The 22387-nt window shown below is 35.6% G+C and overlaps 1 protein-coding gene across 5 annotated transcripts in view; it reads left to right on the top strand.

Annotated features, from left to right (window-relative positions):
- Nucleotides 1-22387, top strand: part of PCNX1 (pecanex 1) — a 157797-nt gene that overhangs the window by 30486 nt on the left and 104924 nt on the right. For all 5 annotated transcript variants that reach the window (XM_059373838.1, XM_059373837.1, XM_059373841.1 and 2 more), the window contains exons 2-3: nt 7219-7427; nt 17354-17459. In XM_059373838.1, coding sequence (XP_059229821.1) covers nt 7219-7427; nt 17354-17459 — 315 coding nt within the window. The remainder of the gene's footprint in view (nt 1-7218; nt 7428-17353; nt 17460-22387) is intronic.

Raw genomic sequence — 22387 nt, 5'->3', positions numbered from 1 at the left:
TTTTATTTTTTTTTTTTAAAGATTTTATTTATTTATTTGTAAGAGAGAGAGAGAGTGAGAGCAAGCACAGGCAGACAGAGTGGAAGGCAGAGTCAGAGGGAGAAGCAGGCTCCCTGCAGAGCAAGGAACCCGATGTGGGACTCGATCCCAGGACGCTGGGATCATGACCTGAGCCGAAGGCAGCTGCTTAACCAACTGAGCCACCCAGGCGTCCCTAAAATTTACCATTTAAACACATTTTTAAAATGCATTATTTGGTAATGTTAAGTATATTCACATTATTGTGCATTGGATTTTGAGAACTTTTTCATTCTATGAAACAAGTCTATACCTATTAACAACTTACTATTTCTTCCTCTTGCCAGATTCTGGTAACCATCATTCTGCACTTTACTTTAGATACCTCATATAAGTGGAAACATCCAGTATGTTGTCTTGTTGGGATTGAGTTATTTCACCTGGCAGATGGCCTCAAGGTTCATCTCTGTTGTAGCATATGACAGGATTTCCTTCCTTTTAAAGGCTGAATAGTATTCCATGATACGTAGAGACCGCATTTTGTTTATTATCTGCTGATGGACGTTTGCATTGCTTCCACCTGTTGGCTCTTGTGCATATCGTTGCTGTGAACAAGGGTGTACAAATACCTCTTTGAGATCTTGCTTTTAGTTCTTCTGGGTAAGTGCTCAGAAGTAGGATTGCTGGATCAAACATGGTAATTCTTAATTTTGTGGGGCCACCATACTGTTTTCATAGAGGCTGCACCATTTTACATTCCTGTCAACAGGGCACAAAGATTCCAGTTTCTCTTCCTCCTTGCCAACACTTGTTAATTTCTCATCTTTCCTCCCTCTCTCCCTTGATAGTAGCTATCCTAATGGTGTGTGGTATTATTTCATTGTAGTTTTGATAGGCATTTCTATCCATCCAACGTTTAAGAGAGATGATCTTATTAAAAGTATCTAACAGGGAACGCCTGGGTGGCTCAGTGGGTTGGGCCTCTGCCTTCGGCTCAGGTCATGATCTTGGGGTCCTGGGATTGAGCCCCAGTTTGGGCTCTCTGCTTGGCGGGAAGCCTGCTTCCCCCTCTCTGTCTGCCTGCCTCTCTGCCTGCTTGTGCTGTCTGTCTCTGTCAAATAAATAAATAAAAATAAAATCTTTAAAAAAAAGGCATCTAACACAGTATAGCAGTAAGGAGGCTTACCACTGTTTTGGGGTCTATATTTGATCTGAATATCTAGAGCTATCTAACAGCCATTAATACTTGCTGCTGTCCTTAGGGATGTATAACTGAGAACTGAGATATTTTTTAACTTTTTGCAAATAAGGAGTGAGGGTGAGAAACTGCCTTGATTGGAACTTGATCTATTGCTAAGTCATCCATTATTGAGATGAATATAGATCATGCCTCTGTGAAAGATGAAAGCTAATATGAAAACCCGTTTGTCACTATTAAAATTTTAACTCTTTTCTTCTAATTAAAAAATAAATACATACTCATTACCCAAAAAAATCAAGAAAATACAGTAAAGCACAAGTTTATATTTGGAATATAATACACACCGTGTTTGTACAGTTACTGCGACTGTATTCTGCTGCAGTTTTCACTGTCAGACTCCACTGGCAACTAGTCTAACAGTTTTCCGTTTTCCTTTCTATTTTCAATTAAGTTCTTTCTCCATTTTTTTGTATGAAAGTCTTATTATAGTGTTGCATATACAAGAGTTTTTATCAATTTTATATTTAATGATAGGAATCGCTAGATCTTGGGTGATCTAACTATCAATTTGTATTTCTACCAGTACTTAATAAGAATTCTAGTTCTCCATATTTAGTTTAGTTTTTTTTTTTTTTAATATGGAGGGGTATTAAATGATATATTGTGGTTTTCTTTTACTTTTTTCCAAGTAGGCTCTACTCTGAACATGGGGACTTGAACTCACAACCCTGAGATCAAGAGTCACGTTCTCTACTGACTGAGCCAGATGCCCCTATACTGTGGCTTTAGATTCTATTTTGTTTTTTTACTGATAAAGTTGAACATGTTTTCACATGTTGTTTTATTGGCTATTTGTATCTGTTTTTCTGTGTCAAGCCCTTTTATTGTCCTTTGTTTGTTTGCCTCTTTGTTACTGATTTCAAATATTATTTATACATATTTATTCTTTATTGCATCTATATATATATATGTATGTAAATATATACGTACATATATCTATATAATACATGTTTTAATGGGTCTTCTAGTTTGTAGCTTGTCTTTTCACTCAGCTTATATTGTCTCTTGAAAAGAAGTTCTTAATTTTAATTTATCATTCCTTTACAGTGTGTGGTTTGAGAATCGTGCTTAAGAAATATCCTAAAGGTCATAAAGATATTCTTCTATATTTCTTCTAAAATTTTGAAAGTTTTGCTCTTTAGGTTAAAGTCTCTAATCCATCTGTCAGTTTAAGAAATTAAGATGTGTTGAATCTCATGTAAAATACATGTAGAGTTCACGTGTTTGCTTGAATACCATTAAGGCTATGATGCTCAAAGTTTGGTAAATGTTGCTTTAAATAATAAGGTAGTTTCAACAGTGGAAAAAAGAAAATAAACATATAAGGTGTTTTACATTAGTAATAGCTATTTTAGGAGATATGTTAAATTATTTTTCACAGTCTTGACCTCAGTTGTGGGTGATAGTTTGCCATTGTGATAAACTTTAAATTATAGACCACTGATTTCTGACTGAACTGGGATGAATACTTGAGTGTGACTACATAAATAAGCAGATCCCTGTATTAAGAGGTTAGTCATTTTTGATACGTATGATATACTTTTTGATACATAGGATATGTAAGATGCATAGATATTTAAGATGTAGAAGAGACCTTGAAGTCTGTGATGACTGCCAGTCTTTATCTTGAGCTTGCCAGTGCTGACCTTTCTGGATATTCAGGGAGGGCCTTGTTTGTCCAACATCAGTATTATAGCACCTGCTACCCCATCTTCGTTTGTTGCCATCCACTCTTTGTGGTATCCTAGGGAAGAAGTCAAATCACCCTTTCCATATAAGCAATTTGTACCTGTAGATAGACCTTGAAGTGAAGATAAAATAGATCAACACTTATTATCAGAGAGCAGTTAATGTGCTTGGTCATCAGCATTAACTTGAAGATAACATCTGTGGTAAAATATAACTAGGATGAAACATGACCTTTGGAAATTAGTACTTTTTAAAGTATTGTTTGTTATGGAACATAGTAAGTCAACGAGTACCTGCCAGGGCCATCTGGCTGGCTCGGTTATTAGAGCATATGACTCTTCATCGCACAGTGGTAAGTTTAAGCCCCATGTTGGGTGTGGAGCCTACTTAAAACTAAAAACTAAAATAAACAAACAAACAAACAAACAAATAAATAAATAAGTAAAAGACACACTTAAAATATTTAGAAGGTATATAAAAAGGTACCTGCCAAAAAATCTAAAAATAGATACTTTAATTTAGAATTGGATTGTGGAATGGGATACAGAAATTGTATTTGTAACAGAAAAATAAGCAGTTTTATCTCATAAAGTTGTTTTTTCCCCCTAGAAAAAGAACCTGTTTTCCAATGAGATGATGCTTGTTGATAAATAAAATTATGAATGTTTTTGAAAATATTTCTTTGAAAACACAGTATCAGTATGCCTAATTTAATAAGATATAAAAGCAAATAGTAAATACTACTTGGTTTGCACTTTTGGTATATAATTATAAAACTGAGGGATAGGTGTCCTAACTGGTCTTTAGCTGTTTGGTTTTGATTTTAGAGGAACCACAGGAATTTTGTAATGGCAGATACCATTTGAAATTTTCTTGTGTATTAGTAAGGTAGTTACAGGGAAGTTTTGTGAAACATTTATGATCATACTAATATTTTCAACTGTGCTATGTAGTGAAGTAATGTAAGTAGACAACAAACTTGAATAAAATCACACAACAGCCCAGTGTGTGTCTATGCATTTTATCCCTCCTGGGTAAAGTGAAACTTAGAGCACAACTGTCCTCTGTCACCTAGAAACCTCCAGAGTAAATTGACAGGGCTTCTGCATTTAAACCATAGGGTATAAAATAAATGGATAACTTCTGTAGTTTGAGTAGAAAATATAAGTGTTCATCATTCATCTGATAGCGGTTTCTGGTATGAAATAGTCACTTGAATTTTTATTTAGTTTTCAGCCTTTTCACTGTTCAGTGTTTTAAGAGAAGAAATTCTGTTCTTACTATATAGATCCTGTACATAATGTTTTCTGGCATTCAGTAATCTACTACTGGTAGCAATAGAATAGTAGGGAGAGAGAATTTATTTCAATCTGTTTTAGGTATTCGTAATCTTTGGCTGTCTACATTCAGATAAGATAGACCATTCAAATATTAAGCCGTCTCTTTCTCTTTTCCCATTTGGAGGGGCATTAACATTTCCATGGAATTTGTCTACCACTCTGAATGTAATGGTGAGGTTCTTTTCTTTCTATCTGCTTAATTAATATAATCAATAATTTTTATCTTAATAGGGACTATGGTGAATAATGATGGAACTCTGACTTATTTTTCATTGACAGTTTACATTTGAGAATGGAATTGGTATCGGTGTGTAGTAAAACATGCAATGACTTAGGCATGAGAAATATTGGTTAATTTTGTCATTAAGATGGGTAATATTGGGGTGCCTGGGTGGCTCAGTGGGTTAAAACTTCTGCCTTCTGCTCAGGTCATGATCCCAGGGTCATGGGATCAAGCCCCGCATCGGGCCCTCTGCATGGCAGGGAGCCTGCTTTTTCCTCCCTCTCTCTGCCTACCTCTCTGCCAACTTGTGATCTCTGTTTATCAAATAAATAAAATCTTTAAAAACAAAAACAAAAGATGGGTAATCTTGGCTAAGTCATTCAAAGTTAGTAAGTCTCAATTTTCTGTCTGAAAATGAAGGTGTTGAACTAAATGATTGCCAAGAATTCTAATTCTTACATGAACATGGTGTATAGAAACTGGCATCATGCAAAACTTTTGTAGATACTCTAAGCAGTATGTGTCTGTATGTGTTTGTGTGTTTACTTTGGAATTTTTGTCAATGTGTGTGTATTTGTTTTCTTATTCAGGATGCGTTTTTTTTTTTAAACCAAAAAATAGATTTATTTTAAAGTTACAAGTTAAAACAGTTTCAAACTCGAATACATTCTTAACAATTCTGTTTTAGAGGTTGTTTTTATTTTTTAATTTAGCTTAAGATCCCTTTAAATTATACTTAGGATCTCTTTAATTTAAATCATACTTATAAATTTAGCATTCATTTTTAAATACTTAGATTATCTAATAAATCTAAGTACTAAACTTCTCTAAACCTGGTATTTATGGATTTTTCTTAAAATTTTAAATACAGTTTGGATTTTTATTTTTATTTTTTAAGATTTTATTTATTTATTTGACAGAGAGAGATCAGAAGTAGGCAGAGAGGCAGGCAGAGAGAGAGGAGGGGAAGCAGTCTCCCCACTGAGCAGAGAGCCCAATGTGGGACTCGATCCCAGGACCCTAAGATCATGACCCGAGCTGAAGGCAGCAGCTTAACCCACTGAGCCACCCAGGCGCCCCCAGTTTGCATTTTTAAAGTCATAAACCTAAGTCAGTCATTCAGTGACATTTAAATTGAATTCACAGGTTTAATTAATTAATTTTTAAAAGATTTTTATTTATTTGACAGAGATATCACAAGTAGGCAGAGAGAATGGGAAAGCAGGCTTCCTGCTGAGCAGAGAGCCTGATGTGGGGCTCAATCCCAGGACCCTGAGATCATGACCCGAGCCAAAGGCAGAGGATCAACCCACTGAGCCACCCAGGCACCCCCACGGATTTAATTTTTTAACATGAAGGTTTCCTTAATCCAAGTTTTAAAAATACCAAATATATACCTACTATAAGCATATGCAACTCAAAAGTAGCAAACTATGGGCTTTATTTACTTTTGTTTTTCCCCCTCCCAATTCCAACCTGCTTTCTTTCCTTCTCTCTCCCTACAAAATAACTTTTTTTTTTAATCTTTTATCATGTTTGTATTCTGAACCTACCTGGTTCACCAGGACCTTTTGTTTTACCATCTCAAGCAGTTCGAAGTAACCTTTCCAAGCAAATTTGGAGCTATGTTCTCAGATGACTGGGGTTAAATCTTATGAAATTTAGAGCTACAAACACTGCGAGTGATTTGTATCTTATGAAAATGGGCATAAAGTTTCTGGTTTTATAGTCTCTGCCAGTGGCCATGTTTTCCAAATGGGGTGGTCGCTGTGCCTGTCACCCCTGGATCCAGGTCCACACCAGTAGATCCTTAGGTATGACGGGTCTGCAATCCTCATGCCTAGGAAGCCTCTCTGTTTTTTTCAGTTAATCTGTTTCTTTTTGCTTGATTTGTTCTGTATTCTTTTTTTATTTGTCAGGCTACAATTTTCAAGTATTTTAGAAGAAGACATAATTGGATTTTGCATGTCTCCCATGTCTTATCTGCATTTTGAGTCATAGTTCAAAGGTTATTTTTCTAACAGTTTTAACTCGAACAGCTTTCTAGAACCCAAAGAATATTTATATCCTGAAGATATAAACTCTCTGGAAGAGAGTTCCAGAGAGCATATAAACAGGGCTTATATATATTTGGACCACAATCCTGTCTTACTCATGTATTATGTAATGTGATACCTGACTCTCCAGTTGTATCATAAGCTTTTAGGCATGGACTTTATACTGTGCTCTCCAGTGGAAATGTAACTCGTGCAAGCCACATATGTAATTTAAAATTTTCTAATAGCCACATTAAAAATAAATAAAAAGAAACAGATGAAAATAAGTTTAGTTGTGTGCTTTACTTAATCCAGTATAATCTAAACATTATTTTGACATGTAATCGATATAAAATCGAGATATTTTGCACTCCTTTTTTGCATACTGTATCTCCAAAATCCAGTGTTATTTTATTCTTAGAGCACATCTCAGTTCACACTAACCATCCCTCTGATGCTCAATTGCTACGTGTAGCTCGTGGCTACTATATTGGGCTGTCTTACTGCCTTACACTTTTATAACTTAGTGCTAATTACATCATTGCCGTTTTGTGTGTGAATGTGTGTGTATCATTTTAGTTACAGATTTCTCTAATTGAATAAAATATAAAATATTTTTTAATGCCTATCTTTATTTTCTTTCTCTCCAAGGCTCTTCCTTCTTCCATGATTATCGTAGCAGTTTACTGTCCTGTGATAGCCGCTGTTTTTGTTGTTCTGAAAATGGTCAACTACCGACTCCACAGAGCCCTGGACGCCGGAGAAGTCGTAGAGAGAAATGCGCGTGAGTTCCCGGATCAGCGAGCCAAGGCTGAGCAGGGCAACTGTTCAACCAGAAGAAAAGACAGTAACGGACCGAGGTAAGGAAACCCATGGCACTCAGTTTGTAAGGATGTGCGTCACGCTTGTGTACAATGATGGGATTCTCTTGTTGTGTTGTGCTGCAGTTTTGATATGTGGGTTTAAGGCAGTTACAGATCTTGCCACAACAGGTAACAGGACGGGTACAGATGATCACATTAGACCCCAGCAAAGCTCACAGGCATATCTGAGGGATTAAGTAACTGTCCTAGCTTTGTTACTAAATAACAAGCTAGACCAATAAAAGTTATAATTGTAAAATAGTTAGTCACACCAAGACCAAAACCAGTGAAAAACTGTGAAGAAGTAATTTTAAAGCACGGCTTATAAATCTTAGCATTTGTATTTTACTTATATGTATAAATAAAATGTGTATATATCTTAAGCAAATTGTGATAATATTTTACTTGATATTTTTAATCTACATTTTTCACTTTATTGTAAATATTTTTCAGTTATATATTTTCACCTTAGAAACTTCGCTGTTCCTTCCCTCCATCTTTGTATAACTGACCTCTTAGGATTTAAGTTTGTGTAGATGTTACCTCCTCCTAGAGGTTTTCTTTCCCCTCCCAGCCAAATATTCCTCTTGTGGCTCCCAGTCACATTTCTCGTCATTGCCTCGGCCTCATCCCCTTTCTCTTGTTGACAAAAAGATTTATTTCATTCATAGTAAGAAGTTCACTATGATTTCATAGAAATGATAGGTACCACTAATAATAAGTCTTCAAAAAACAGTTACTATATGAACACTTGTTGTGTGAAATTGTCCTTACAACAGTTCTGTGAGATAGATACTATAGTTATTCCTGATTTATAGATGAGGAAACTAGAGTGAGAAGGAGGAAATATTCCAGGGCCTCTCATCTGGAGTTCATGTTTTTAACCGCTCTGAGTTGTTTCCACTCAGTATAATATGAAAAGTGGGTACTCCTCTTTTAAGGTAGGTAATGTTTCTGCTTTCCAGTACATCGAGTTTATCCCTTTTCAGTTATACTTTTCTCCACCCATAACATCATCACACTGTTTGTTCATTAGCACATATTCATAACATTATTTCATGATGTTCATAACATTAATCACTACTTGAAATTGTCTTACTTAATCATTTGCATTATATGTTTCTTGAAGGCAGGGGCCTTGTTTTTCCTGTGAACTATTTTATTCCCAGATTCTAAAGCAGAGTCACTGATAGGTACTCAGAAAATATTTGAAGTAGTGAAAACATTTTTTCTGCATACTATTTTTTTTCTATGTTTAATAACTACAGTATTCCATTTTGTAGGTATGTCATAATTTTACTGTTTTGATATTAGTTACTTTTTCAAATTTAAATTTGTATGATAGATCACTGTGATGTTAAAATTTTTTTTTTTAAAAGATTTTCTTTTTGGGATGTCTGGGTGGCTCTGTTGCTTAAGTGTCTGCCTTCAGCTCAGGTCATGATCCCAGGGTCCTGGGATCCAGCCCCACACTGGGCTCCTTTCTTAGTGGGGAGTCTGCTTCTCCCTCTGCCTGTCATTTGCTCTCTCTCTCTGTCTCTGACAAGTAAATAAAATCTTTAAAAAATATATATTTTATTCAATGGTGGGACTTGAATTCACAACCCCAAGATCAAGAATTGCACAGTTCACCAACTGAGCCAGCCAGGTGCCCCTGGGATGTTTTCATTTTTAATGATTAAAATTTTAACTATAATTTGGCAGAGGTAAAATACTAGAAAGCTATACCCATTTTTAAGTTTTTCAGTATATATCGCCACATTCCAAAGATTAACCTTCTAATTACCACTGTCAGCAATTTGAGGGCTGCTTTTTCTGCACATTGACAACATTGAGTGTTTGGTATTTAGACAAAACTGTGGTAGATAGCTCACTGTTTAATTTTTAAGTTTTTGGTTTACTAGTTAAAATGGATGTGTTTTTCTTGTGTTATTATTGTTACATATTTACTTTGTGAATTGTTTATTTTTCTGTTGGTGATTTTTGCTGTTTTTTTGGAGAAGGTATTTATGAAGGATTTTAGTTCTTTATATTTTGTGTCAAATAATTTATAGCATTTGATTTATTTATGTGCCACAGTTTATTTTTGTGCAGTCTATTCTGTGAATGTTTATTAGTTCTGCCTTTGATACCAAGTTGTGTGAGATTTTTTTCTTCCACCATATTATGTAAATGTTTGCCTGTGTCTGCTTTCAGCATTTTTATAATTTTTCATCTTACATTGTAGTCAAGCTGAAAACATTCTTTTTTTTGTTTGGTTCTTTTTTTTTTTTTTTTTTAGGTTAGTCCCAACACTATTGAGTGAATAATGCATTTTCCCTCAGTAATTTTAAATATTTTCCTTTTCATGTAGCATATGCATATATACTTATATCAATTGCTGGGCTTTGTTTTCTGACCCATTGATCTCTTTCTCTTTTGTTTATACCATACTGCTGTTTATTTTGTTCTGTTTTGTTCTTTATTTTGTACTGTTTTTATGGCTTACTAATATGCTTATCATTTAGCATTGTGAATCCCTTTTTAGTATTTTTTTGTTTGAGTGTTATCTTAGTTCTTCTCATGCGTAAATAGCTGACCCCTGAACAATGAGGAGGTTAGGGGCACCAAACCCCTTCCCCTGTGTAGTCAGAAATCCATGTATCAGGGCCCCTGGGTGACTCAGTCGGTTAAGCATCTACCTTTGGCTCAGGTGATCCCAGGGTTCTGGGATCAAGCTCCGATGAGTAGGGAGCCTGCTTCTCCCCCTCCCTCTGCTGCTGCCCCTCTTGTGTTCTCTCACGCTCTCTCAAATAAATAAAATAAAATAAAATAAAATAAAATAAAATAAAATAAATCCATGTATAACTTTTGACTCCCCTCCCCCCAATTAACTACTAACAGCCTACTGTTGACTAGAAGCCTTATTGGGAACATAAACAGTCAACTAACACATGTTTTGTATGTTATATGTATTATGTATGTACTGTATTCTTATAATAAAGTAAGCTAGAGAAAAGATTGTTTTTAAAGAAAATCATAAGGAAGAGACAATACATTTACAGTACTGTAAAATGTAGAAAATCCACATGTAAGTGGACCTGCGTATTTCACAATTGTGTTGTTCAAAGGTCAACTGTACATAGTTTTTTGTGAGATGCCTCTTTTGCTCATCCTCCAGAAAATTCCTTTAGACTTGATAAGTGTATTCAATATGGAGAAAACTTAACCTTTAAAATATGAAGTCTCATCAGGGACATGGTGTATATATCCATTTTTTTACCTGTCTCATAAAATTTCATATATTTTCTATGGGTTCTATGTATTCCTTAAGTCTATCTTATTTTTATTAGGAAATGCATACCCTTATATTATGAGTAAGCAGGGAGAATGTACACTCTGCACTTAATCTGCTAGGGCTTGAATCACTTCCTGACTGTATGACCTTGTGGGGAGTTACTTAAGCTTTTTATGCCTTGGCTTTCTCACCTGAATGATGAGGTAAATAAATAAAATAATACTATAAATAAATGAATAAATAAAATTAGAAGTATATATATATACTAAATATAAATATGTATAATACATATAAATAAATAAATATAAAATATATAAATAAAAATACTATATCTTTTTTTTTTTTTTAAGATTTTATTTATTTGAGAGACAGTGAGAGAGCATGAACGAGGAGAAGGTCAGAGGGAGAAGCAGACTCCCAGTGGAGCTGAGAGCCCGATCTGGGACTCGATCCCGGGACTTCAGGATCATGACCTGAGCTGAAGGCAGTTGTCTAACCAACTGAGCCACCCAGGCTTTCCCCAAAGTACTATATCTTATGATATAGGATATAAAGAATGTATGAAAGATAATACATATAAAGCATTTAGAACCATTCCTTTTCTTTTAAGAGGGGGTGGGGCAGAGGGAAAGGGAGAGAGTATCCTCAAGCAGATTCCTTATTGACCACAGAGCCCAAGGTCATGGAGCTCAATCCCAGGACCCTGAGATCATGACCTGAGCCAAAGGCAGACACTTAACCAGCTGAGCCACCCAGGTCTTCCCGTGTTTTTAATTCCTTTCCTTTCATTACTGAATTGTTCTTCCATTTTCTTTCAGTTTAAAATTTAAAATTTAAAAATTTTTATTGTGAAATGTATATATTCCTAAATAGCTTATTAATCATATCATTCAGTATAATTTAGAGAATAATAATAAAGTGACTATTTGATTACCCACCAGAAAACTTAAGAAATAGGTTATTATACCAATACTGTACAAGCCTTTACATACCTCTTTCCCATTTCATTGTTTTCTTTTTCCTTCCAGAATGATCATTATCTTGAATTATGTTAATAATTCCCTTGCTTTTCTTTCTTATCCAGTCTTTGTACATATTACTAAACATATTAATCTGCCTTAGGATATCCTAAAGAGAATAGTACTATATGTATTCCTCAATGAGAAACTTTTTTGTCTGAAATACTGTATTTTATTGGCTTATTTATGTTGATGCTTATAGCTTTCATTTATTTGTATTTACTGTTGCACAGTTTACTACTGTGGGAATAGACTACAATTTACTTGTTTATTTTATTTATCCATGTGTTCTGAAGACACATTATTGTATGTGTTTCTTGGTACACAAGATATCTAGTGAATATAAACTAATTCATAGGGTATTTTCATGTTCAGTTTTATTAGATAATTCCAGCCTGTTTGGGACTTTATACTCACATCATTAGTATGTGAAAGTTCTTGTTGTTCCATATCTTCATCAGTATTTGATTTTGATAAGCCTTAAAACTTTGCCATTCAGATAAGTGTTAAATGTGCCTCATTGGGACTTTCAGTTACTTTCTGATTACTGATTTCTTTTTTTCTTTTTTTTTTTTTTTTAAAGATTTTATTTATTTATTTGACAGAGAGAGATCACAAGTAGGCAGAGAGCAGGCAGAGAGAGAGGAGGATGCAGGCAGACCTCCTACTTCCTTCTTTTTCAGGAGTGACTATTATTCTTGGCTCTTTGTTCTTTGATACAGAATTTATAGAATTATATATTATATTATATATGTATAATATAATATAGAATTAAATATAGAATTAATAGAATTTGTTGGGCAAAGTCTTTGAGAACATAGGGTTTTATAGACATTACATTGAATATGTAGATTCCTCTGCTGGGAATTAATAGCTTTACAATATTGAATCTCTCCATTTACTTAGCCTTCTTTAATATCTTTCAGTAAAGATATATCAATTCTTCATTAAAAGACTTGCATAGCTTTTGTTAAATTTGCCAAATTATTTTATAGCGTTTTCATTACAGAAATGTTTCATAATTGCCCTTTCTGGTTTTTTTTCTCCTTTAAATATAACAGTTTTTTTATCCAGCAGCCTCACTAAACTCCCCTATTAATGTTGCAACTTTATAGGTATTTCTTGATTTTCTATAAGTGACAACAGTTTTATTTCTTCCTTTCTAGTCCTTATAGTAGTTTAACTTTCATAGGCTATGACTTCTAGCCCGTGGTTAAAGTAAAATAGTTTTGGCTTACATCCTTGTGTTTTTCTAATCTTCAAGTGTTTTGAAGTTTCACCCTTAAATGAAGTCTTTTTTGTAGCTTTTTGTTCTTGATATCTGTTTTCCCCCATCCTCCCACTTGGACTCACATTCCCTTCTGAGGAGAAGAAATGGACAGGAAATAATTTCATTTCCAGAGCCTATCACTGTGCTTGGTACAGTATAGTTGTCAGTTTGTTGCATGAATGAATGAACGCAGGAGGACTCCTTGAGACTTACAGTTGTCGGCTCTGGTACAGCAGTTCAAAAATCCTTATTTAATCTTTATTAGAGAAAGATTGAAAGTCATTAATATTTATATTACTTTTTTAATGTTTTAGGAGAGGAAATTAGCACACTGGATTTTAGGATTTGAATACAAATATTTTGGAGACTATATTTTCTGTTTCTCATGCCTGTAGTGCTTGAAATACTATAAATTAAGGACCCATTTAAACTATATGTGGGTAAATTTTAGGGAAAATCTTGTGAAGATTTGCTTAAGGACTTTGTTTTTACCTATTCATACTTTTATGAACATCATTATGATCTACATTAGATTTGCAAATTTAGTACTGTAATGGTGCTGTGAAGTTTCTCATTAAAGCCTGAGCAGTAAATGATACTAATAACTAACAAATCAGGTTTGTGAAATCTCCTTTATAATTCAGATTAGACCCCTTCTGCTTTTCTGCCTCTCCGTGTACCTGGTATTTTTTTTTTTTAACAGATGGGGAAATTAAGGCATAAAGGTAGAGATTCCCAGAATTTGGTGTATTGCTTACTGCAGTAGACCACTTTGCTTCTGTGAGAATTGTAAACTACTATACTTTCCAGGTATGTGCTGAAATTGCCATTGCCAAAAATCTGCAAGTCTTGCTAATAAAGAAACTCTTACTCAGCCATTTTGTGTGTTTAGCTATATTTAGGACAGTGACCCGCTGGCTAAAGTTCTACTTTTGAATTTGTAGAGAAGAGAGGTGTGGTAATTTTGCTAGAGGATTATTTCGTTACAAAAGGAACTATCCATTTTTTCATTCCTCCTTTTTTTACTCCCTTTAATACTTCCTGCCCACTCAGTGTTGGCCCCTGGGCAAGTTCTGTATCATGGTTTTTCAGCTGGGGGTGATTTTCCCCACAAAGAGACATTTGGCAATATTTGGAGACAGTTTTGTTTATCACAACCAGGGGGAAGTGCTTCTGGCATTTAGCAGAGCGGTCAGGGATATTGCTAACCATCCTGCAGTGCATGAGATGGTCCCCCACAATCAGGAATGAAGTGGCCCAAAATGTCAGCAGTGCTGAGGTTAAAAAACCATGTTTTAGACAATGGTGTTTATTTTTGGTTTTGAAATGGAAAGAAAACTTTAATGCTAATTTTCTTTTTAAAAGACAAGTATTGGTGTTTTAGAGTGGACTTTAATGCTGTACAGACAAGGTGTTCAAGTCTTGCCTCAGTTCTCATTGGCTGTAAGTACGTACATTCAGCTGTGTGGGAGAGAAGACATGGGACAGATTGTAGAGGACTGTGTAAATATTATTTGTATCCTCCCTCCCACCTGAACTCCATATACCAGTGTGAGACCGGAGATTTTTACACTTTCTGGTTTTCAGTTTTTCATCTCTAAAATGAGGGAAGTATTTGTATCTTAGGTTTTAAGGAGGAGATTTCATGAGCAAATGCAAATAAAGCACATGCCCCTATGACTGGAATGTATTAAGTACTTAGTAAATATTTGCTTGTATTTGTTATTTATAATAACTTAACCTTCAGATTGTAATCATTTGTACTTGCTATCAGAAGTGGTGTCTATAAGTAGGCAGTACTGTCCATCAGCTGACAAATGAGTTGACAGAACGTGTTCTATCCATGTAGTGCAGGATAATTTGGCCATAAAAAATATGAAGTGCTCATAGTTGCTACAACACAGATTAACCTTGAAAACTTGAGGCTAAGTGATGGAAGCCAGTCACAAAGAACATACATATTATGATTCCATTTCTATGAAACATGCAAAATAGGCAAATATATAAAGACAGAAAACAGATTTCTGCCTACTTAAGGCTGGGGGTGATGGGAAGGGAAGGGGGGTAATAGCTAAAGGGGTTTGTTATTGAGGTTACAAAAATGTTCTAAAATGAACTCTGGTAATGGTTGCATGACTTTATGAATATATTAAAAACCATTGATTTGTCAAGTTTAAATGGATAAATTGGGTGATATGTGAATCATATACCAATAAAGTTGGTGTATATAAAGTAGGAAAGGTGAGGCTCTCTATCCTTTCTCTGGGGTTGAATATTGTATTCTTTAATCTTTGCCTTACTCTCTGTCTTCTGATTTCCGGGAATCTGACTTAGGGAATGCGTTCTGGAGAACTAGGGAGAGCACGGTGGTGTTGCTGGTTAGTACTCACCACTCTTTCAGTGTGGTGATAGCTGTCTCTACACACACACTGAAGATTTTGCCAAATTAGAAAAAGATTGTTCATTCTGGCCCACGTGTCCTGTATGAGTTAACACCAAACAGCTCAGAAACTCGAGCATGTTTCACCTCTCTCACACGTGGACATTTGCATGCTGAATTGCTATGAGATTTGTAACTGAGTTCCAGTATTTTATTTTATTTGTATAAGTGGATAGCAAGTTAGAAAGCTGATTTTCTTTACTGAGTATGAGTTAACTAACTGCAGTTAGTGGCCTAGAATTGGGAACCCATTAAGTAAACAGGGACATGATAGCTACAAGACCATTAATACTAAAAAGTCACTAGAATAGCTATAGTGATAAATACTTAAAAATGGAATGCATACTTGTAAGCAAATTCTATTTTGCCTATATTTTTTGATTGCAGCTGTCAGATTACCTCATTGAAATAGGCTTATGGGAATTTATGGCACACACTACTGAAAAGTCTGTGTGTGAGGGATGGATGTCTTTGAATTGGGAAGATGCAGTATCAGTCATTTCATGATCCGGCTTCCTTTACCAGGCTGATCTCCATTTTTTCCAGTGGACTTCTTAGACAGCACTCCCCATACTGTTGTAAAGTGGCTGCAGCAGCGCCACGCCTTAAATCTTCTCAGCATTAAGACTTCTCAGCAGTAAGACTAGCATTAAGACTAGCAGATGTAGAGAAATATCCGCTCTTAAGAGTAGCACACTCCTGGCCTGATTTCATACTAGCCTGAGTTAGGTCTTGTGCCTGTTCTAGGACTAAGTTCTATGACCAAAAGAATGGAATATGCTGATTGGCTTCGGCCAGTAGTGCTCACCCCTAGACCTTAGTGTATGGTCAGTGTTACCCAAAACCATATGCAAGTTCTGGATGAGGTGGCTCAACAGAAGAATTTTGGGTTGCTTTTTGGTGGTCTTGTTAACCAGATGATTGAACTAGATGCTGGATGGCAAGATCGTTTATATCTGCTATAATTCTAGCATGTATACTGGAATGTTTATCCTTGATAACAGTAACTTAAAAGTTTAACACATATTTCCTCTGTATGTACCAGGTAGAATGAGTAAAAATCTTTGGGTAGGAAAATGGGATTTTGGTAACTTTTAGGACTGCGTTATTTTAAAAGTTATGTTCCTGGGAATCTTCTTAGAACTTTCTAAGTTTTTTGAAATTTGATGTAATCTTTCTCCCTAATTTTAGATCCTCTTATCTTTAAGTACTCTGTGTAGACTTTAAGTACTCAACATATTCTTTGAACTTAGTACTATCTTTCTAATACCTGTTTTACTACATCATTTTATTTTTTTTTAACTTAAGCCTTCTAACTCAATACAAATCTGAAATCTTAGCTTTCTCCCTCTGTAAAACAAATTAGTATCCCTAATTAAATGCTATTAACATGAAAAATACAGACAGCGTTAGCTTGACAAGGCGGACTGTTGCATGTTCCTCATAGTGCCATGCTGCTCAGCCAGACTGTGCTTCTGGAGAGAGGTGGTGTGAGATCTGATTGCTTTCTGGGTTTGCTGCAGCCAGTTGCTCTGTGCTCTTGGGAAACAAAAGGCAGATTAGGTCTTTGCTAGAATGGCTTTATGGCACTTGTCATAAAATATGTGCTGTATTTAGCATCTATAATTGTAATTAAGGTGAGTTACTATTGTCAGATTAGGTGTAGACCTTTTGGGAGAGAGTTTTAAATATTTTCAAGTAGTGATGTGGTTATAGAATAGTTCAGATTATAAGACTTACAAATGAGGAATGATCTTTTTTAAAATTCCTGTTTGCTCTGTTAGAAATTAGAGCCTTTCAGTTTTATAGAAAAAGGTATAATATCTTAAAAAATAATAAACGAGAAACCATTGTTGGTTTTTTGAATGCTCAGAATAATGACAATTACTCTGTCTTTTTCTCATTTTTTTCGCACAGTGATCCTGGTGGAGGGATTGAAATGTCTGAGTTCATTCGAGAGGCCACACCTCCAGTTGGTTGCAGTTCAAGAAATTCTTACGCTGGTCTAGATCCAAGCAACCAGGTAGGAACCTGTGATTTTATTTTGTATTTTTCCCTTCTCTTGATGGTGGTCTTAAGTAATTCTCTATGTAATAGTCAGTTGGTGTTTGGGTATATTGTGCTGATTTCAAGTTTTTAATTATCTTTAATTGTTTAAGTTTTTGAGCTGATTTTAAGTTTTTAATTGTTTATTAATAATATCATCATTGGTATTCTTATTTTTAACTAAATTTTCACTTTCACTAAGTACATTTTTGCTGAGCATGCGCCTCATGCTCATTGCCTAGGGTAGTTTTGACCATGACAGTTGTGGTGAATGCCTTTAGGAAAATTAGACTCTCGCTTGCACTCTTATTTACCTTGACGTTTTTGGTATTGGAGGGAGATAGGTGTCTGGGGTTATTCCTAGCTTAAACATGGCAAAAAAAAAAAAAAAAGTAATTTCTTCAAAATCTACATTTACTGTGGTGGACACCAAGTAATGTATAGAATTGTTGAGGCAGTGTGTTGTACACCTGAAACTAATTTAATGTATGTTAATTATACTTAATAAAATGTTCTCAGAATTGTTGCTCAAGGTGTTGGTGTTAGAGCTAGATGTAGAATACAGATCTGCTTTTGACAATTTTAATGTCTTTCTGTTCTGTAACGTTTAACTTAAAATAGTAACTCTGAAAATCTGCTCTCACAACTTGGCTGACGCCAGCTGTGCTGTCATTCTAACCCCAGCTGGGCCTTCATGGCTGCATTTCTGTCCCCCGTCCTGAACATCTCCCACACGAGTCCAAGTCCCACTAACGCCTGCTTGCCTTCTCAGCAGATGAACCTGGTAGGTAGCTGGAGTGACGCTGGAGAAGCTCAAGGGAGGCGACCTAGCGAGCAACTTAGAGGTCCTGTCATAGTCCAGCGTTAGCTAACCACGCGTATGTTTGGTTCTTCCGTCAGCCCTTTCAGTACGTAGAAGATTTTTATCAAGGTCCGGACCTCACTTCTTGCTGTTCAGCCAGTCTCTCTACTGTTCCACACTGCTTGTGGGTTGAGATCTCTCTTCCTCCTAACTCTAACTTTTGTTGCAACCATCCCGTTTCTCAGGATTTTCAGAGGCCTTGTGCTATTGCCTCTTTCTCCTGCAGAGGGCGCACTTATTAGCACTTCGCGCTTTGGTGTGTGATCACGTGTGGCGGCCTGTAATCCCCCACAGCGTGGGTTCTCCTCCTTCCTCCTTGGTCCAGTAGACCGTCCCCTTGTGCATAGTTGACTTTCAGTCAACAGGTGCTAATTATCTTTGTCTATACTGATAATAGAACTTCAGAGGTAGAAGCTGACCTGTCTCTTCGTTTAACAAATAATGAGGTAGTTGACTTAGTTGTCCCGACTGTTTCACAGTATTACTGTTCCACCTAGTTTAGCCCTACACTGCTTTGGAAAAATATTGGGGAAAACACCATATTCTGTGAATCGAAATCTTGACTAGGGTTTTGTTTCCTAATATATTTTGATAGATTTGCCTCTGAATTGTGTTTCATGATTTAAACTTAAAGTGCATGAATATTTGGTCACAGTTTGAGTTTTGATTAAGTGTGGTGTAGAACAGATATGTCCTTAAATTTGTCTTCTTTCTGTAACAAACCAATGGGAAATGTTAGAGTTAAAAAACAACAACAATGGTGGGATGCCTGGGTGGTGGGTCCATTGGTTAAGTGTCAGACTCTTGATTTCAGCTCAGTTCACGATCTCAGGGTTGTGAGATCCGAGCCCTGAGCTCAGGATTCTCTCTCTCCTGTTTCCTGTGCCCCTCCCCCCTGCCCAAGTGTATTTTTTCTCTCTCTTTCTCTCAGTAAGTAAAATTAAAAAGAAACATTATTGCAAAGGGCTGTGACATTTTAATTACATCCATACCTTTTAAGTTTCAATTTTTACAATATCAGTTTGAAGAGAAGTATTACTATCCTTGATCCTCTTTTGGTTGGCTTTGGTTTCCCAGTCTCTTTATGAAACGAAATGGTTTAATCTTTAAGGCTGTATGTTTTGTATGCTTAATTAACGCTGGCCTTTGTCCATACTGACAGATACTGGCAATGTCCAATTTCCGAGGGAGTTAAGTGTATGTTTTTCCCATAGTCTTTTGGAGAGCCAAACTTTTTTTCCCCGTTTTTCCAGTAGGACAGTTGAAAGGGTGCAGCAGTAGCCAGCCATATTCGGTAGCTCTACCATGGCATCGTGTCTATTGGAACTTCCCCTACTTTTTTAGGAAAGGACTCCCATCCTGAGTGTCATTAAAGCTTGTCTGGACATAAATATGCAACATACCCAATTTTATTTTTCTTAAAATATTAACTCTTGAATAAAAATGGGCGCATATTGGAAGTTACTGTGTTACTTGGATTTTGGCGTTACAGTTTTATCCCATTTATTACCAGTAGACATACTGTGCTTCTTGTCCATATTTTATTATATGACACTTCTTCAACATTATCATAGTTGTTTATATAATGTCTTCTTAACTGGGTAGTGAACTTGAGTATGGTGGCTGTGTCTTAGCCATTCTCATTCTTTCCTTCTTGCCGCCTCTGCCCTTCTGTCTTCCATCTTCTATTCTCTTTCCTTTCCCTTTCTATTTTCTTGTTTTTTATTTCCCTGTACCTCCCTCTCCTTCTGTCACTTTTCTTCCCTCATATATTTTAGTGCCCAATAGCTTTCAAGTCAGTTTATTTGAATGGAGTGGGAGTGGGTCTTACCATCACAGAGTTTACAGTGCTAGGGTCGATGTGTTGTAAGTAATCAAAGTTATAAATACGATGTATGTTACCAAGGAAATGTAAGTCTAAGATAAAAAGTAGTAATCATCATAGGAATGATACAGAAAAGGGGCTAATGATTTTAGGGGAGAGAATAATTGTTTCCAGCTAGAAGGAGGGGCAAAGACATGCCTGATTGTTATTTAGTTGGAAGAATTTTTCTTCTCTGACACCCATAATCCTTCCTGACCTTTCCTGTGGCACTTACCAAAGAGAAGAAACAACTGAACCAGGTGTTCTGGTGCAGAACACCTTTTTTCTGTAAAATTTTCCTTTTCTAAATGTGCTCCTTTTTAGAAAAATAGCTACTGGGGGAAAGCAAACAGAAGAAAACAAAATCATCCCTAACGTCATAATCAAAAACCATTTTTTAAAAAGTTGGGATTATAGTGTTCATGCTGTTTGGAACTTGATTTTCTTTGTTGAATATATCATGAATGTTAATGACATTCAGTGTTTTTCTTCAGTGACATTTTGGGGGAATGCATTCCCTTATTTGGATGTACTGTATTCTCAGTCCTCTGTTTCAGACATAAATAGTCCTGACTCTTTTATATTTGGTGGGGATAAATTTAAATAATATGGAAAAGCATGAAGATTAAAATATAACCACCATTGTACCCATTAAGAATGCATTGTCAGCAAGTAATAGAACTCAACTAATTAAGTGACTCAAAGAAATGAGAGTCTGTGTTTGTCCTCCGAGACTGAAGGCGGCTGTGGGCCATTCGTTCAGCCATTCATTCATGTTAGGTCGTGGGTTTGCTTTTCCCTCCAGATTGTGGGATGAGCACTACAGTGTCAGTCCTATGACCCTGTCAAAAGGTAAGAAGCAGGCAACAGTGTGGGCAGAGTTGTGCTTGCTTGTCGTCTTCTCAGGCATGCAGAGATCTTTCCCTGAAGCCCACCAGCAGACTCTCGCACACGTTCACTGACCAAAACCGGGGCCCACTTTTCATAGATCAAAAGATACACACCCAACATCTGAACAAAGTAGGAAGCTTGTTAAGGAAAGAAACGGGAACACTTTGTGGTTATAGGCAAATGACAAGTATACCAGTATTCAAAAGTTGTTTTTTAGGTTTAAATTTCTAGAAGGGTGTGCTTATAAAATGTGTTTTTTGTTTGTTTGCTTACTTGTGTTTTGTTTGTTTGTTTGTTTGGTCTAGGAAGCTATATGTATTATACTAGTGAAAAATAGCATATATTAATCCTATAACTTACCTACCAGGTGTGATAAGCATGAAATTTTATTTTGCAGTAAAAGGCTTTTTGGCTTGTTTCTGTTTAGTTGCAGTACCTTTTATGGCTAATTGAAAGCAGAACTTAGGAAAAAATCAGGAGCGTCAGCTTAATAAAGTGATCAAATAATGTTGCAAAACTCATTTTTTTTTATTGGCCACATCAAAAGGCACTAGTTCTAACCTGTTTGTATATGTTTGTTTTTACTGACTTTTTCAGTGACATAAAACTATCATACAGCATAGTATACCCTTAAGTGTACAGCACAGTGGGCTTTTATATACGTATATACCTTTTAATTGTCATCCAGATCAAGAAGGACTCTCATGCCCCATCAAACTCAGTATTAACTTATATTTTGAGCAAGTTTCTTATTGTATATTTCTATCAGTTGAATCAAGGAGAGATTTGGGGACTGCCTGGCTGACTCAGATAGGAGAGCATGTATAACTCTTGATCTTAGGGTTGTGAGCTTGAGCCCCAGTTGGATGTAGAGATTACTTAAAAAATGAAATCTTAAAAAAATAATAACAACAAATAAAGGATTTGGTAAAATACAAAGTATTATATGAATATTAATTTTATTCTAAAATATTAAATTTGCTTGATTGTGTTCTTCTTAAATCCCTTGAAGACAGGTTATAGAAATTTACTAAGACTTATGGATTTAGTAACTGACATGTTGTTATGTTTGATTTCCTTAATATGTTTGTGGAATTTCTGGTATTTGTTTATATGATTTTTATGGTGGTATAATGGATGAAGGCTAAGATTTTAGGGAGGTGTTATCTGAATATAAGCATTAAAGGCTCAGTAGGTTTTAGTTTTCTGTTTATAGTTTGTGCTAAACAGTCATCTTACTTGGATCCTTTAGTGTTTTAATCTTTTTAAATATGTTATAGTGGTCAAT

The sequence above is a fragment of the Mustela nigripes genome, chromosome 13 (assembly GCF_022355385.1).
Source record: "Mustela nigripes isolate SB6536 chromosome 13, MUSNIG.SB6536, whole genome shotgun sequence".
In the NCBI taxonomy this organism is placed as follows: domain Eukaryota; kingdom Metazoa; phylum Chordata; class Mammalia; order Carnivora; family Mustelidae; genus Mustela; species Mustela nigripes.
Note: the sequence above shows the minus strand (reverse complement) of the source record. Positions and strands in the feature narration are given on the sequence as shown.